Raw genomic sequence first — 17,055 nt, forward strand, 5'->3', positions numbered from 1 at the left:
TCTCCTGGTGTGTAAGGTTTCCACTGAGAAGGCTGCTGCCAGATGTATTAGAGCCTCTTTATATGTTTTTTTGTTTCTCTTCTCTTGCTGCTTTTAGGATCCTTTCCTTATCCATGACCTTTGGAAATTTGATTATTAAAAGCTTTGAGGTAGTCTTATTAGGTTATATCTGCTTGCTGTTCTATGACCTTCTCATACCTGAATATTAATATCTTCCTCTAGGTTTGGAAAGTTCTGTTATTATTTCCCTGAATAAACTTTCTACCCCAATCTCTCTCTCTACCTCCTCTTTAAGGCCAATAACTCTTAGATGTGCTCTTTTGATGCTATTTTATAGATCTTATAGGTGTGATTCATTCTTTCTTATTTTTTTATTTTCCTCTATGTATTTTCACATAGTCTGTCTTCAAGATTACTAATTCTTTCTTCTGCTTCATCAATTCTGCTGTTGAGACACTCTGATACATTGTTTAGTTTGTCAATTAAATTTTTCAGTTCCAGAATTTCTGCTTGATTTTTTTTCTTATTTCAATCTATGTTAAATTTATCTGATAGGATTATGAATTCTCTCTCTGTGTTATCTTGAAGTTTCTTGAGCTTCTTCAAAACAGATATCTTGAATTTTCTGTATGGTCATTTGTCTACGTCACTCTGGGATTGCGCACTTGTGCCTTATTTAGTTCTTTTGGTGAGGTCATGTTTTCCTGGATGTTCTTGATGGTTGTGGATGCCTCTCAATATCTGGGCATTGAAGAGTTAGGTATTTATTTTAATCTTCACAGTCTGGGCTTGTTTGTACCTGTCTTTCTAGAGAAGACTTTCCAAGTATTCAGAGAATTGAGTATCCTAATCTAAGTCTTGGTCACTGAAGCACTTGGGGACATATCAGCACTAGGGGGCACCCCAAACGCAGTAACACTGTGACTCTTGCAGACTCCTGGTGATACCATCTCTGTAGACTTGGGTAAGATCTGGGAGAATTCCCTAGATTATCAGGCAAACTCTCATTCTCTTCCCTCACTTTCCTCCAAAACAGAAAGAATCTCACTCTCCATGTTGGGCTGCCTGGAGTTGGAGGAGGGGTAACATGAGTTCTCCCATGGCCACCAAAGCTGGAACTGCACTTGGTCACACCTGAAGCCAGCACAGTACTGGGTCTTGCCCAAGACCCCTGGTGACCACTGCCTGGCTACCGCTGATGGTTATTCAAGGCCCAATGGCTCTGTAGTCAGCAGGTGGTGAATCTTTCCAGGACTAGGTCCTTCTGTTCAGGGCAGTGACTTCCCTTCTGGCCCAGAGTAGGTCTAGAAACTAAGTCCTGGAAACAAGGGCTTCACGAATCTGCTTGGTACTTTATTTTACTGTGGCTGAGCTGGTACCCAAATTACAAGACAAAGTCCTCTCTTCTCCCCAAGGTGGAGGAGTCTCTCCCCAAGCTGCATTGCCTGGAGTTGGGGAAGAGGTGATGCAGGCACTCCCTTGGCCACCACACCTGGTGTCTCAGGGTCACATGTACCCCAAGTCCACTGTCTCTGAGCCCAGAACAGCACAAGGACTAGATCAAGGACTGTAGTCTTTGTGGCCTGACTGCCTTTCAAATTTATTCTGGGACCCAGGCCACTTTATTCAGCTAGTGGTTGAGCTAGAGGGAAGTCAGGTTTCTACTGCTGAGGGGTAATATTCCTTTCTGGCTAGAGCTGTTCTCAATACTCCCTCTATAAGTGCCAGCAGAATTCTACCCTGTGTTTGTTCTCCTGTGACCAGGCAGCACTGAATTCTAATGCAAAGTCCCACAGTCACTCCACTTTCCCTCCCCCAAGCACACAGATTCTCTGAGTGGCCCTGCTGGGAGGATGGAGGAGAGGTAGTGTATGCAATGCAAGACTGTCCTTCCTACCTTCTTCAGTGCCTCCTTTACTGGCTATGATGTTAGGTAGTGTGATCACTCACCTGATTTTTGGTTCTTAGGAAAGTGCTTTCTTGAGTGGATTGTTGTTCAATTTGGTGTTCCTGCAGGGGGATGGTAGCTAGAGGGTTCTATTCAGCCATCTTGCTCCACCTCCTCCACTGCATTTTTATTTTTATATTTTTATCCCCCAAATGAACATCCCTAGATATGATAGTCTAGTCTTTCTCATTTTACATAGGGATAAATCCTACTTGGTGATTATAAATTTTCTTTTAAAATTATATATGTAAGTATAGATCCTTTAAAAACATAGCTGATTTTGATTTGCTAACATTTTGTTAAGGTTTTTGTGAAAGTTAGGTTGTATTCCCTCCTTCTCTATTCTATGACAATTCTTTTAGCCTTAGATGGATTGCTTGGAGTCGACTCTATATGTGGGTAACTAAGTAGTCATCCAGATATTTGGGAAGAGTTTTTGTGCAGAATTTGAGGCTATTCCTCCACAATTCTTATCTTTCTCAGATTCTACTCACCTCTCCCCTCCACACACACTTTCAGATGGAGTGATTCCCCGGACTTTGTATTTTGATTTCTCTATTAGTAAAACTGCTGATTTCTATCTGATATTTAGCTAAACCATGTGGTACCATTTAAGACCTGTCCTCAGATGAAAATCCACAAAAATGGCAAATTTACCAAGTGTTCTTCACTTCTTCCATGCCTTGACTTTCCATCATTTTCCAATTTCTCTCCACTTCCTTGTGAACTCTTCAGTGCCTTCACAAAGTGGCCTTTATTATATTTTGTCCAGCATTTTTAACTGTTATGCATAAGAGGCGTGCGCCAATGTAAACTACTTCATGGTCTGACCACAAGACAATGTTGGTCATGTACAGCTGTTTCCCAACAGGGGTTTTGAACATTTAAAAGCGTTACCATTTGAGCAAGAGCGAGACTCCGTCTCCACTATAAATAGAAAGAAAGTAATTGGCCAACTAATATATATAGAAAAAATTAGCCAGGCACGGTGGCGCATGCCTGTAGTCCCAGCTACTAGGGAGGCTGAGGCAGAAGGATTGCTTGAGCCCAAGAGTTTGAGGGTGCTGTGAGCTAGGCTGACGCCATGGCACTCACTCTAGCCTGGGCAACAAAGCGAGACTCTGTCTTAAAAAAACAATAAAAATAAAAATAAAAGTGTTACCATTGTCCCATAAGAGGTTTCCCTTCCTGCTCACAAGAGGACCCCTATTCTGTCTATGAAATAAGATTTATTGTCTGTCTCTGTCTCAATAAACTTTCTGTTTCTCATTGGCTCATGCTTGAATTCTTTCCTGTGCAAAGCCAGGAACCTACTTGGCAAGTTCAGGAAAATTTCCTCCCTTCATTGGGACACCTCCTGCATCAATACCAATGACAGATGCTGGATGACATCAACTGGCTGAGCCATTCTATTTGGTTGTTGAGTGCGGAAGATGGAGGGTCCAGAGATGTGCCTGGCACATGGACAGCTAAGGGGATGAGAGAAACCAGACTCGGCTTCATGTATCGAAATACTCTATAAGATAGAACATTGTTCTGTTTTCTTCCAGGGACTCCCCCACTGGAGAAAGGAACCACAGACCCAGGGAAATTCATTCGTGGGAGCCACCAGAAATATCTGGTACTACCTCAGGTTGAATATGCCTGAGACTCTTCAAGAGAGAAGGGCACATCCATAGCTCTACGTGGGGAGGGCAGGATTTGAACTTGGATCTCCTGAATCACATCACTCCCTGGACATATTCCAAATTTGCAGGTGATGGAATCCATAAAGGGCAAAGCCACTGTAGCAGGAAGGAAGTCATTGATTATAAGAAGCACCACATGTTGAATTCAGAATAGTTTCTTCAGAACTGATTTCTCCAAGGCCTGTGCCATGTACATTAGCCTGGCACTATTTGCAGATGGCACATAAAAGGGAATGCTTATTTTATATGTTAGTAATGACATCAGGTGTGACTTTTGTTCAACCGTCACCCCCAAGAAGGCAACTTAATCTATATTAGTGAAAAATAGGATTTAGTATAAAGATGCAGGGGTCCTTTAGAAGCAAAAGTCAGGAATGTGAATGTGAATGTTTTAGGAAAAATAAAAATAGGGAAATAGGAACATCTAAGGATTCCCTCATCTTCTCTCATCTTTGCTCCTCTCTCTCTTCTGGCTACTTTTCTTTTTTCTTTGCAGACTTGGCTTCTTTTTACTCCCCCATCCACACAGTCAGACATGACTACCCCATAGCTTCCAAGTTTGTGCGTTATGGATCCAGTAACTCAGTCCGTGGGTGCTAATGACAATCCCCAAAACCTGGCAGAAAGAATCTGACTGGTCTAGGAAGGGTCCGTGTTACCCAGCAGAAACATGAGTGACTCACTCTGTCGATGGGGAAGAGCAATGGCAGAGAGACAGGATTACTGCTCACAAGTTAGAAAGCCACCTCGAAAGGTGCTACAACAATAAATCAGAGCTGATTTATTTAAGTGTAGTATTGTACTCTGTCTTCCAGTGTCATAAAGCTTCCTCAGAGCTTATTTAACATATTTTAATAATAATAAAATTATTTAACATATTTTAGTAATAATAAAAATGTTCATTCATTAATTGGGAGGTTACTCTTTGCTGGCCACTGTGCATTTTTTTTTTTACATATACACATACTAAGCCTCACAATTCCATGGGGTAGGTTTAATTATTTCCACTTTGCAAATTAGAAAACCAAAGGTCTACAAAATTAAATAATTTTTCTAGCATGTCCAAAGTCATACAGCCAGAGGCATTCAACATTAGCTGGCTCCAGAGTCCATGCTCTTAGCCACAGGGTAATTATAAGTAGAGTTGAGCAATTGTTGCCAGTGTCCAATCTAAAATCCTGAACAGACAGATAAAACTGAGTTTGACCACTGGGGTTGGGATGGCAACAGTTAATTGCAAGGAAATAAAGGGACTCTGAATGTAAACTTTGCTTTGTAGTAATGATTTATCTATGTGAAGACTGCTAGAGAGATTCTCTTCTTTGGCTATATTTTCTAGAATTTGACTGATGTCAACACAAACTCCTCAGTGAATTTGGGTAGAAATAGATGTGTTCTGTGTATTAACATATTAAAAGAAGAAAGAGTTACCCATAATTGTCTCTAGGATATTATGCAAGAAATAATTAAACATAAAACACTCTGAGGCTGGGCGTGGTGGCTCACGCCTGTAATCCTAGCACTCTGGGAGGCTGAGGCAGGCAGATTGCTCAAGGTTAGGAGTTTGAAACCAGCCTGAGCAAGAGTGAGATCCCGTCTCTACTAAAATAGAAAGAAATTACTTGGACAGCTAAAAATATATAGAAAAAATTAGCCGGGCATGGTGATGCATGCCTGTAGTCCCAGCTACTCGGGAGGCTGAGGCAGAAGGATTGCTTGAGCCCAGGAGTTTGAGGTTGCTGTGAGCTAGGCTGATGCCACGGCACTCTAGCCTGGGCAACAAAATGAGACTCAGTCTCAAACAAACAAACAAAAACAAAAACCACTCTGAGCTCCTGTAATCAAAGAGAGGTTAAATAGTATCATTTAAGATATGTCTTGGTGTCAGTAATTTTCTAAACTGGCAGATTGGTTTTCAATTTGGATGTCAATGAAGTGACTTTTCCTCACTGTCATACTCCCCCTTACACAATGGAACAGAAAACGACATAGTTGGCACATACAAATTGAAGCTGGTCTGCACATAAACAAAGAAACAAGTATATTTTTTATAAAGTTTTAATTTTTATTGGTAACATTTTCAGAATAAAAAATTTAAAAAATTTTAATAGTCACTTATCCTTGGTTCTAGGTGATTTAGCACAACCACGCTGTTCATTCTAAAGAGTTGGTGTCCTGTCCTCAGTCATCCAAGAAAGCCCCAACCCAATGCACAGCAGTTTGGAAACTCTTGCATGAGACCATTGAGCAAGTCTATGTTTACCAAGTGATCATTTCCTAGGGGACCCTTTGCATGCACAGAACCACCAAATACATCACTCTCTCCCATTGTCACTGGGTAAAGTATTTCTGACTCACCAGGTTCTTCACAGCAACCTTCACATCCTTGTTCCTCAGGCTGTAGATGATGGGGTTCAGCATGGGGGTCAACACTCCGTAGAAGAGGGAGATGAGCTTGTCTGAAACATCCTGCTTGTCTGCCCCCAGAGGGTCCTTGGATTTGGGTTTTGCATACATGAAAAGAATAGTCCCATAAAAAATGACCACCACAGTAAGATGAGCAGAGCAGGTGGAGAAGGCCTTTTTCCTCCCCTCAGCTGAGGGGATCTTTAAGATGGTGGTGAGTATGAAGATGTAGGAGACAAAGATGAACAGAACTGGGACCCCCAGGAAAATCACATTGGCCACCCCCATGCTGATCACATTGATGGAGATGTCAGCACAGGCCAACTTTAGAACTGCCAGGATCTCACAGGTGAAATGATTAATGACGTTGTCCCCACAGAAGGGTAGCTGTACTGCAAGAGAGATCTGCACCAAGGAGTTGGCTCCACCAGCCACCCAGGAGCTGGCAGCCATGGGCACGTATGCAGCCTTGCTCATGACCACAGGGTACCTAAGGGGGTTGCAGATAGCCACGTAGCGATCAAATGCCATCATGCCCAGGAGCACACACTCTGTGGCCCCCATGGCAAAGGAGAGGAACATCTGCACAGCACAGCCTGAGAAGGAGATGGTTTTCCTGGGAGTGAGGAAGCCGTCCAGGACCAGAGGAATGGAAGAGGTTGTGTAGCAGATGTCCAGGAAGGAGAGGTTCCCTAGGAAGAAGTACATGGGTGTGTGCAGGCGGGGGTCAGACACAGTCACCAGGATGAGGACACCATTGCCCAGCAGGATCACCAGGTACATCGACAGGATGAGCACAAAGAATGTCTTCTCAAGCCTTGGCTGATGTGACAGCCCCAGCAAGACAAATTCTGCCACAGTGGACTGATTGGCCACTTCCATTTTAAATTCTGATTTCCCCACTCAGGAAAACTGAGGACAGCAAACACATGTGTGTGAAGATCAGCATGTGCACTTTACAATGACTTGCTTCTAGGCCTTATAATTCGATTTACCCTTTGAGATGACAACTTGTAACATCAGCGTCTAAGGGATAAAATTCATTGCCTACTGAAGTTACCTTAAAAGTCAGGGTATATCATCTCAAAAGCAGGAGAAGCAGACCCTGGAAATCCAATCAAACTCCAGGATATGAAAGGATTTTTGTCATATCAGTACTGCTAGCACACTTTAAGGAAGGGATGTATAAGGATGGGTCACAGAAGGACTGGAAAGGAGCAACTTTAAGGGTGAGCGGCAGGTTCCTGCACTGACCAGGGTATTTGGCTCCTCTGGCTAGCCCTCCTGTTCCTGAAATGCTGTGCCCTTGGGAGATTTAGACTGTCACACTCAGTGATGCTGGCCACTGATATCATCTCACTCACCTGCCTCTAATTCTGTGCGTGTGTAATAACTTTCTGATAATAATTCAGCTCCACACGGAGCCCTGTGTAGACAGAATGTGATGAGCAGAGGCCAGGATGATTAGGGTGTATCTGGCATTTATATTTGTTATTTGATGTCTGGCTTATATTTCATTTCTTGGTTTCTGGGCAATAGACCATGGAGACCCTGACAGAAGCACTTCTAGATCCCCCTCACTAACCGCCACCTCTGTCCACAGTATTGCAGCTTTCCCAGCTGCTCCAGCCCCTGAAGAGGCAGGGACAGAATTCAAGGACAAGTGTCCCTCATGCCTCCCAATGTGTCTTTGTGACTGGATTCTGTGCTTTGGGGGCCGTTTTATGTCACAGCTCCTAACTCGGGCCTTTCTATATCTGAGTTGATCATTAAGCCACTGCAATGCCATAGTAATGCTTTCTCTACAGAAAAGCAGACAATTCTACCCAGTCTCACAGAAGGGTTGCTCAAAGGAGGCAGAAAATGTCACTGTAGAACTGTAGATCCAGTATATTAGAGAAAACCTCGAACCTTGACTTCTCATGTTAAAGATGAGGAAACTGAAGCTCAGAGAAGACCACAGCAAGGACAGGGCCAGGTGGTTCCTCACCTTCTCCCCAGGGCTCCTTCCCTTGCCACTCTGATTATATTCTTGCCCCTCCATTTGTGCTAGAGCAGGTAGGTCTACTAAGGAGCAAAGGACTGACTATGAGGTCTTGGTCATCCTTGCTTTCCCTAGGACACTCATGAAAAGTGGAGGTGTCACACCTTTCTCCAAGATTTCCTCCCCGTGGCAGGGCTTGGGTGGGGTAGGGGGTGAGGTCCCCGAGCTCCAGGCATTGCATCTGTGACGATTACACTGTTGCTGGTTGGGGAAGATTGGGTGGGAGAAACTGGGCACAGTTTGACGCTATCTTCACACACGTATCAGAGGAGATTAACTGGGAGAATCAGAAATATTGGGGGGAAAGAGATCTGTTTTAAAGATATTAATACTCCTGACTGGAGAATCCTAGACTTGGCAGAACACTGTAAAGTAACTGGTCTTGCCTCCTCCCCCTCCACTGTATGACTACCTTCCACAAAAGACAATTTTCCTATTTTTGCTTTGAACACCTGGAGGTGTCTGGATCTCGCACCTCCCATTCCTTGATTGCTAGAAAGGATTCCCCTACATCGAGCAGAAATGTGCTACTTCCAATGTCGTCCCTCCTCCCCAACTGCACCCCAACCCCACACCGGCCTGGACTCCCAGAGCATGCCTGCTCCCATTCCCCTATAAAGGACCTTCCGAGACGCGGAAGCTGTGACCAAGTTCCCACTCACAACCGCCTTGGCTCTTCTCCCCACCTACCTGAAGAAGGTCTGGCTGCAGAGAGAGCCCTTCTACATCGAGTGTGCACAAAAGTCCATGGTCGCGACAGGCGCTGACGCAGAGAAGGTCCCCTGATAGGGAGGATGCCAGAAGGTCTCCAGGCTTGGGAAGTGATTGTTTCAATTGCTCACAGTGACTGTCCCCAGGCTGCCGTATCTGTGGGGGCTGCACCTGGAAATACATAGCCAGTTCTGATTAGCGGTCTCAGAGCCAAGCAGTCTTTTCAAATTCCACAGCAAGAGAAAGGAAACTTACGACTGGTCCCACCTGGAGGGGCTCTACCTGCTCACTCTCCTGGGCTTCTGCAGGCCCAGGGAGATAACCAGAGGAAGGGCAACTTGAGGGCAGTGCCCAGCGGCTTAGCCATGCCCAACCTGCGTGCTCAGGGCAGGCCCCGTGCTCTCTGCCCCTCACCACACTCTCCAGAGGTTCTACCAAGGAGCCATGGAACGATTTCGAGCTCGCGTTGTTCAGGGGCCAGTTTTAATCCCAGAAGCAATTTAAAGTTTGGTGCAAGGCCTCACAGGAGTTTAGGGCCTGTGTCCCATAAACCCAATTAGACAAGTTGCTGACAGCTCTGTGTAAATCTTAACTCTCAAAGGAATGTTCCTTAGATTAGAAAGTTCCCATCCTGTCCTTGCTGACCTTCCTGGAAGTAGAGGCGATAACTAATTCTCACTGTGCTTTGACCACAGTAGTATGTCTCTCTGAGGGGGCTCTGCCACTTGTCTTTGCAAAGCTAAGTGTCAAAACAAGAGGGAGAAGGTTTGCCTTGGCTGAGACAGACACATTGGTCATCCACACGCTGCCCGAGCATGGCCTTCCCTGCAGCCCCTCGGCACACACCCAGAGCCGACCAGACATGACCCCTGCCCTTGAAAACAGGAAGCAGGCCGGGCGCGGTGGCTCACGCCTGTAATCCTAGCTCTCTGGGAGGCTGAGGCGGGCGGATTGCTCGAGGTCAGGAGTTCGAAACCAGCCTGAGCAAGAGCGAGACCCCGTCTCTACTATAAAATAGAAAGAAATTAATTGGCCAACTAATATATATACAAAATATTAGCCGGGCATTGTGGCGAATGCCTGTAGTCCCAGCTACTTGGGAGGCTGAGACAGGAGGATTGCCTGAGCCCAGGAGTTTGAGGTTGCTGTGAGCTAGGCTGACGCCACGGCACTCACTCTAGCCTGGGCAACAAAGCGAGACTCTGTTTAAAAAAAAAAAAAAAAAAGAAAAGAAAACAGGAAGCAAGAGACATGTGCTTTGGGCCAGCACCAGGCACTGGAAAGAGAGAAGAAATGACGAAGGCAGGGCCTGCGACCTCCAGAAAAGTTCTGGTGACAGATACACTCCGTGAGAGATTTTGCAAGTGCCCCTAGCTTGTATGTGAGCCAGGCAGCAGAGACGAGTCAGAGGAGGGAGTGCAGAGGGAAGGGTGTGTGGGGCCAACAAGAGAGACATCATAGGAGAAGACATTATAGGGCTCAGGGACAGATCGAGGATAAAGAGAAAGGCAGACCAAGGGCAGCATTCTAAAACTAAAAGAGAGAAACAGAACACAACAAAACAACAACCAGAGGAAACAGGAAGGAGAGGGCATTTAAGTTGGCACATGGGACCAGGGACTGAATGGTTGTTATGACTTAATATCAAAACATTTCTCCAACTATCCTCTTATTCTGTGCTGGGTACTATAAGGGTTACTGAGGATAAGGAGATAAGAAATCTTTCCTGTAGGCTGGGCACAGGTTAGCTCATGCCTGAAATCCCAGCACTTTGGAAGGCTGAGGCTAGAGGACTGCTTGAGGCCAGGAGGTCGGGACCAGCCTGAGCAACAAAGTGAGACCCCTGTCTCTACAAAAAATAAAAAAATTAGCTGGGCATAGTGGTGCATGCCTATACTCCCAGCTACTCAAGATCCTGAAGCAGGGGGAATGGATCACTTGAACTCAGGAGTCTGAGGGTGCAGTGAGCTATGATGATTCTTTTGCACCATAGCCCAGGCAACAAAATCAGAACCTGTCTCAAAAGAAGAAAAAAAAAAAGGAAACCTTTGCTGTAATTGAGAGGAGTGTGTGAGTTAGTGGACAAGAGGGTTTGAGTTAAAAGCTTGACACTAATATTAGCAGTGATTGCCGCTTTTGGGAAGTGCTTTCTTCAACCACACTCCCTTTTCCTGGCTCCCCAGATTAACTAACACTATTCATTCGCTCTGCCAAACATGGAGAGCAGCAGCCATGTCAGCTTGCAGACTGCTCAATGTGTTGGCTCCTACTAGCTGGGAGGTACGTAGACTAAGAGGCTCCCCAGCCTGCTCAAGCTATTTGTTAACCTTGGAGTTATATTAATTTTTAAATTACACGAACCAAGCTAAAAAAAATGGTGGAAAGCATTGCTCTTATGAAAACTAAGTTGAATGCTTTGAATAGATTCATTAAAGGCAAGATATTAAAATAAATTGCTATCATATCAGATGTCAGGAGATAACTATTAAAATCCAGACAGATTCTGCACTCTGACCCTTTTGCAAAAGTCTTTAAATTCTTATTCCACTTTTAAAAAATTTAAATTGAAAATTGTAGAGGATGGGTAAATTCACACCTAATGGGTACAATGCACATTATCTGGGTGATGGACACACTTATAACTTTGGCTCAAACTGTACAAAAGTAATTCACGTGACCAAAACATTTGTACCCCCATAATATTCTGAAATTAAAAACAAAATTGAAAATTGTAAACAATGACCATGGGCATGGTTTATTTAAGACTTCAATTTGTGGACCTGTAGACAAGAAATGTCCCTTTCTCTGTGTCAAAACATTGGCAAATGAATCCAGTTACATCTTTTACCATAAAAGAAAATCTTTAATGGAGTGCTTCCCAAACTTTTTGATCTCAAGACCCCTTTACATTCTTCAAATATTTATTTTGTTCCTTTCTGTCTTTATTCTCCTTCGGGTATTCTCATTATTCATATGTTACACCTTTGTAATTGTCTCACAGTCCTTGGATATTTTTTCTGGTTTTATTTTCAGTCTTTTTTTTCTTTGCTTTGCTTTTCAGTTTTGGAATTTTCTATTGACAGATCTTCAAGCTCAGAGATTCTTTCCTTGGCCCTGTCTAGTCTACTCATGAGCCCATCAAAGATACTCTTCATTTCTGTTACAGTGCTTTTGATATCTAGCATTTCTTTTTGATTCTTTATTAGAATTTTCATCTCTTTGCTTAGATCACCCATTTGTCTTTGCATGTTGTCTATTTTTCCATTAGAGTTCTTTTTTTATAATGTAATACTGTTTATTTAACTTCAAAAACATTTCAGCATTCTAAATACAAAAAATAACAGAACGTTGCAAATGCGTTTAAGTACAGAAGGTTCTTAAACTTTCATTGATGCAGTGGCTCTTCCGCTTTGCTGACAATTAAGGGTTCTACAGTTTGCTTTAAAACAAACAGTTTAAAAACTACCATATTTAACTAAAAAAAAAAAAAAAAGAATCCAAACCCTTCTCATGCCAGCTGACCCCCCTCTGTCCACAGCTAAGAATGGCAGCAGGATGCTATGTCACTATATACAAAAACAAGACAACCTGAAGCTAAATGGATGGCTGCTGCAGTGTCAACAGATCCAGCTCACAGTGTGCGCCATGAGCTACGGCCCCTCCAAAGGGCATCTTTCCCCACAGCCTCAATGCCAAGCAAGAAGCAGCAAGAGTTGGTCTTGGTTGTTTTGTTCTTTTTATAAACTATAGATATGTACAGTTGATAACTCAGGATTTCTAGCCAATAACCATATGGTTAACACCACCTTACAAATTTTTAAAAAATGCCAGAAACATCTTTAAATGCCTTGTCACACCAACAGCAAAGTGCACAGAGTGAGGAGAACACAAGAGTGCCTTTTCATTTTTAAAATGTTTGGGAAAATGTACAACTTTGATACAGTTTCAGGGTGCTCCAGACACCCATGGCCACTCCATATAAACCACTGACGATTTCTAGAGCACTTTGAGACTACAATATGATCGTGATCAAATTTTGTTATTAAACCTAATGAGGGCAATAGACATTTCTCAAATAAGAGATGTGTCAATTACGGCGCTCCCCTACTCTAAGGTATTCAAAAGGAGACAGATGAACAGTTTTTTATTCATCCTCCTCCTCCTCCTCCTCTTCCTCCTCCTCGTCTTCTTCATCTTCCTCTTCCACCTTTTTCCGGGCAACTTTAGCGGGACCCTTTGCGCCATCAAACTTCCCTTTAGACTTACAGTCAGCAACACCCTTCTCATACTCTTCAGCTTTGCAGCCTTAGTGATGTAAGGCCGCTTTTCACTGTCACTTAAGTTATGCCACATCTCACCCGGCTTTTTTGCCACATCTCCAATAGAGATGCCAGGGTTTGCAGATTTGATCTTGGGGCGGAATTCTGAACAGAACAGGAAGAATCCAGACGGTGGCCTTTTGGGGGCATTAGGGTCCTTCTTCTTCTTTCCTCCCTTAGCTGGTCCATAATCCTTCATTTCCCGATCATAGCGGGCTTTATCCGCCTTTGCCATTTCATCAAATTTAGACTTCTCTTTCCCAGACATTGTCTTCCACCTCTCAGAGCACTTCTTGGAAAATTCTGCCAAATTGACAGGGACTCTGGGTTTTTCTTCTTATGTTCTTCTCTGCACGTCTGCACAAAGAAGGCATAAGCAGACATCTTGCCCTTTGGTTTCTTGGGGTCACCTTTAGCCATCTTGACTGTATTGTTCGCTAGTCTCTCCATTAGAGTTCTTAACATATTAATAATAGTTATTTAAAATTCCTGGTCTGATAATTCCAATTCTGATAATTGGTCTGATAATTCCTGCCACGTCTGAGTCTGGTTCTGGTGTTTTCTCAAACTATGTGTTTGCCCTGTAATATGCCTTGTACGTTTTTGTTGAAAGCCAGGCATGACGTACTGAGTAAAAGGAACTGCAGTAAATAGGCTTTCGGTAATGTGGTGGTAGAGTGTGTGCATGGGGTGGGGGAAGCGTTCCATAATCCTACGAATAGGTCTCAGTCTTTCAGGGAGCCTGTGTTCCTGGTCTGTAATCTTCACAAATGCCTCTGGGTTTATTTGTCCCTGTCAGGTGGTATAGGATGTGGGCTAGAGTTAGTATTTCCCTTCCCCTGGGTCAGTTAGGCTCTGATAAAACTCCAGGAGGCTAGACCCTGATAAAATAGTCTCTCTTAAGGTCAGGCTTTGTTAAGAAGAATAGAATGCTCTGGTGTATTCCAAAACAGTTACTTTAAAGTATACATGTACCACACTAATGAATGAGAACCATGGGTTTAAGATTAAATATAGACAGATAATACTGTTAACTTTATTATATATATTTGTATATATATTATATATATATATATATATATATATATATAGAGAGAGAGAGAGAGAGAGAGAGAGAGAGTGGATCTCACTATGTTGCCCAGGCTGGTCTTGAACCCCTGGCCTCAGGTGATCCTCCTGTTTTGGCCCATTCTCTCATTTTAATTTAATCTTTAAAAGAACCCAACGAAGTAGGTATTTTTATTCACATTGTAGAAATCAGGAAACAGGCTCAGAGAGTTTAAGTAAACTTTTGAAGTTTATAGCAACAGGAAATTTCAGAACTATGATTCAAACCCAAGTTGGTCTAACTCTAAATACTGTGATTTATTACTCCTCTATGTTACTTCTCTAAAGTGCTTAGATTTGATTAAGTGTTATTAATGCTCAGCCCCAGATTCCAGAGAAAAGTTGCTCTGTTGTTTCACCACTGGGTCTGGTCTAGGTATGTCCCATTAAATTCAAGTAAGATAGACTAAAAAAAAAAAAAAAAAAAAACAAACTCTACATACTGCATTATTCCAGTTATGTGGCATTCTGGAAAAGAGAAAACTTAATAGGGATGGAATTCAGATCAATGATTTCTAGGAGATGAGGGCAGAGAGGCAATTGACTGCAAAGGGGCATGTGGGAACATTTGGGGTGAAGGAAATATCTTGACTGTGGTGGTGGTTACATTACTATACATTTCTCAAAACTCATCGAACTGTACACCTAAAAACGGTGACTTTTTTACACCCCAAGGGTGTATATGAATCATATCCAATAAATCTAACTTTAAAAACAAGTTCATTATAATTTTTTGAACTTTAAAAAGTTCAGATACCATAAAATTCACCCTTTCAAAATATACAATTGGTAGTTTTTGGTATATTCACAAGGTTGTGCAAATATCACAACTACCTAGTTCCAGAACATTTTTAATACCTCAAAAAGAAACCCTGTACCTATTAGCTGCTGTTCCCTTTGATCTCCTCTCCTCCAGTCCCCAGCAACCACTTATCTACTGTCTATTGACTTTCCTATTCTGAGCATTTCATGTAAATAGAATCATACAATAGATGGTCTCCTGACTCTGACCTCTTTCACTTAGCATGCTGTTTTCGAGGTTCCTCCATGTTGTCGCACCATTATCAACATGATTATCAGCATCATGCATCAGTACTTCATGCTTTTTTACTACTGAATAATACTCCATTATATCACATTTTGTTTATCTATTCGTCAGTTCATGGACATTTGATTGTGATAATGGGTTGTTTCCACTTTTTGGCTATTATGAATAATGCTGCTATGAACATCTGTGTACAAGTTTTTGTGTAAAAATGTGTTTTCAATTCTCTTGGGTATATATAATATATACACATATGTGGAATGTCAGATCATGTAGTTAACTCTACATTTAACTTTTGAGGAACTGCCAAACTGTCTTCCAAAGTGGCTGCATCATTTCGCATTTCCATCAGCAGTTTAGGAGGATTATAACCTTTTCACACCCTTGCCAATGCTTGTGATTGTTTGTCTTTTCTATTATAACCACACTTGCCACTATAAAGTCTTATCAGTGGTATCTCATTGTGGTTCTGATTTGCATTTTTCTGATGACTAATGATGTTGAGCATCTTTTTTGTGCTTATTGGCCATTTGTATATCTTCTTCGGAGAAATGTCTATTCAAATCTTTTGCCCATTTTTAATTTTTTTGAAGTTTTGAAAAAAATTTATTGAGATTTCATTCACATAAAATAAAACTCATCATTTCAAAGTGAATAATTCAGTGGCATTTAACACATTTATGATGCTGAATGTAGTCGTTCCAAAACATTTCCATCATTTCAAAATAAAACTCCATGCCCCCTAAGCAGTTTCTCCCCATTCCTCCTTACCCCCAGCCCCTGGCAACCATCAATATGGATTCTGACTGGGTCACACTCACCAACATCCCATTGGCCCAAAGCAGGCCTCTTTGCTGAGCCAGAGTCAGATGGGAAGGCAGTGCAGAGTTCCATGACTGGGCGCTGTGGATACAGGGAGGGATTTGGAGCCATTGTTGCAAGTGACCATATATATAAATATAGGTAGGGTAAGTGACATTATGTCTAAAACATGTAATGAACATATGTTTTCTTCTCTCCAAGGATTCTCTTGCATTTGGAAATATGTACTTCTTTTAAGAAATGCTCCATCCTGTACTTCAACTATATGGTACAAATGGGAGGTAATTTCCTAAATAGGTACCACTGCTCCAAAGCCCCCACTAGCTTTAACTGGCCAGGACTAGGAAACTGCCCTATGCCAAGTCAGTCACACACCTCCTCTGAGATGTATTAACTTGGAATCCTTCAAAGGAATTAAATGAGTTACTGTCCCTGGAAGTACAGGAAATACCAGAGAAGGACGCTGTTGTTCTCTGCTGCGCCTTGGGTTCCCTGGAAGTTGGGGAGATTTTCGTGTGGAATGTTTACTGGGAAGTGCTCTTAAGAGCAACACCTGTTGAGGTCGGGGGCAGGTGAAGGAAGCAGAACTAGACAGAGGGAGAACTTGAACTGCCACAGGGAAGCTCTCCAGCTGCCATGGTCCTTTAGAGATAATCCCCAACTGAGGAAAGGACTGGGCCTTTATGTCGACATTGACTAATCACTGGATATGGGCTGCTCCTAAGAAGGGAATGTGACTTTGGGTGAGGTAGCTCTCTTTAGTCAAGGGCGACCCTGCAGAGAGACTCTGCTGAATGCTGTCAGCCACCACACTCCCAGCAGCTGGGGTCATGAGCGCTTCAGCCCTTGGTAGGGTGGGGGCAAGAATCTGGGCAGCACAACATAGCGTTCACTACACACTCTCAACCAATACTTCTCAAAGTTGGACATGCGTGCAAATCACCTCGAGGACCTTGGTAAAATGC

The 17,055-nt window shown here is 42.9% G+C and overlaps 1 protein-coding gene and 1 pseudogene across 1 annotated transcript; both read right to left on the minus strand.

The window, feature by feature from the left end:
* Positions 1 to 5,967: 5,967 nt before the first annotated feature.
* LOC105874388 (olfactory receptor 13C7-like) lies at positions 5,968 to 6,924 on the minus strand. The gene has a single exon (XM_012770181.1). It carries the CDS (start codon positions 6,922 to 6,924, stop codon positions 5,968 to 5,970), a length of 957 nt encoding a protein of 318 aa, XP_012625635.1.
* Positions 6,925 to 12,652: 5,728 nt separating this feature from the next.
* On the minus strand, positions 12,653 to 13,551 carry LOC105874386 (high mobility group protein B3 pseudogene; annotated as a pseudogene).
* Positions 13,552 to 17,055: the final 3,504 nt, after the last annotated feature.

The sequence above is a fragment of the Microcebus murinus genome, chromosome 12 (genome assembly GCF_040939455.1).
Source record: "Microcebus murinus isolate Inina chromosome 12, M.murinus_Inina_mat1.0, whole genome shotgun sequence".
NCBI lineage: Eukaryota > Metazoa > Chordata > Mammalia > Primates > Cheirogaleidae > Microcebus > Microcebus murinus.

Coding starts and splice junctions, on each gene's coding strand:
- LOC105874388 (XM_012770181.1), bottom strand. CDS start 6,924: ATGGAAGTGGCCAATCAGTCCACTGTGGCAGAATTTGTCTTGCTGGGG.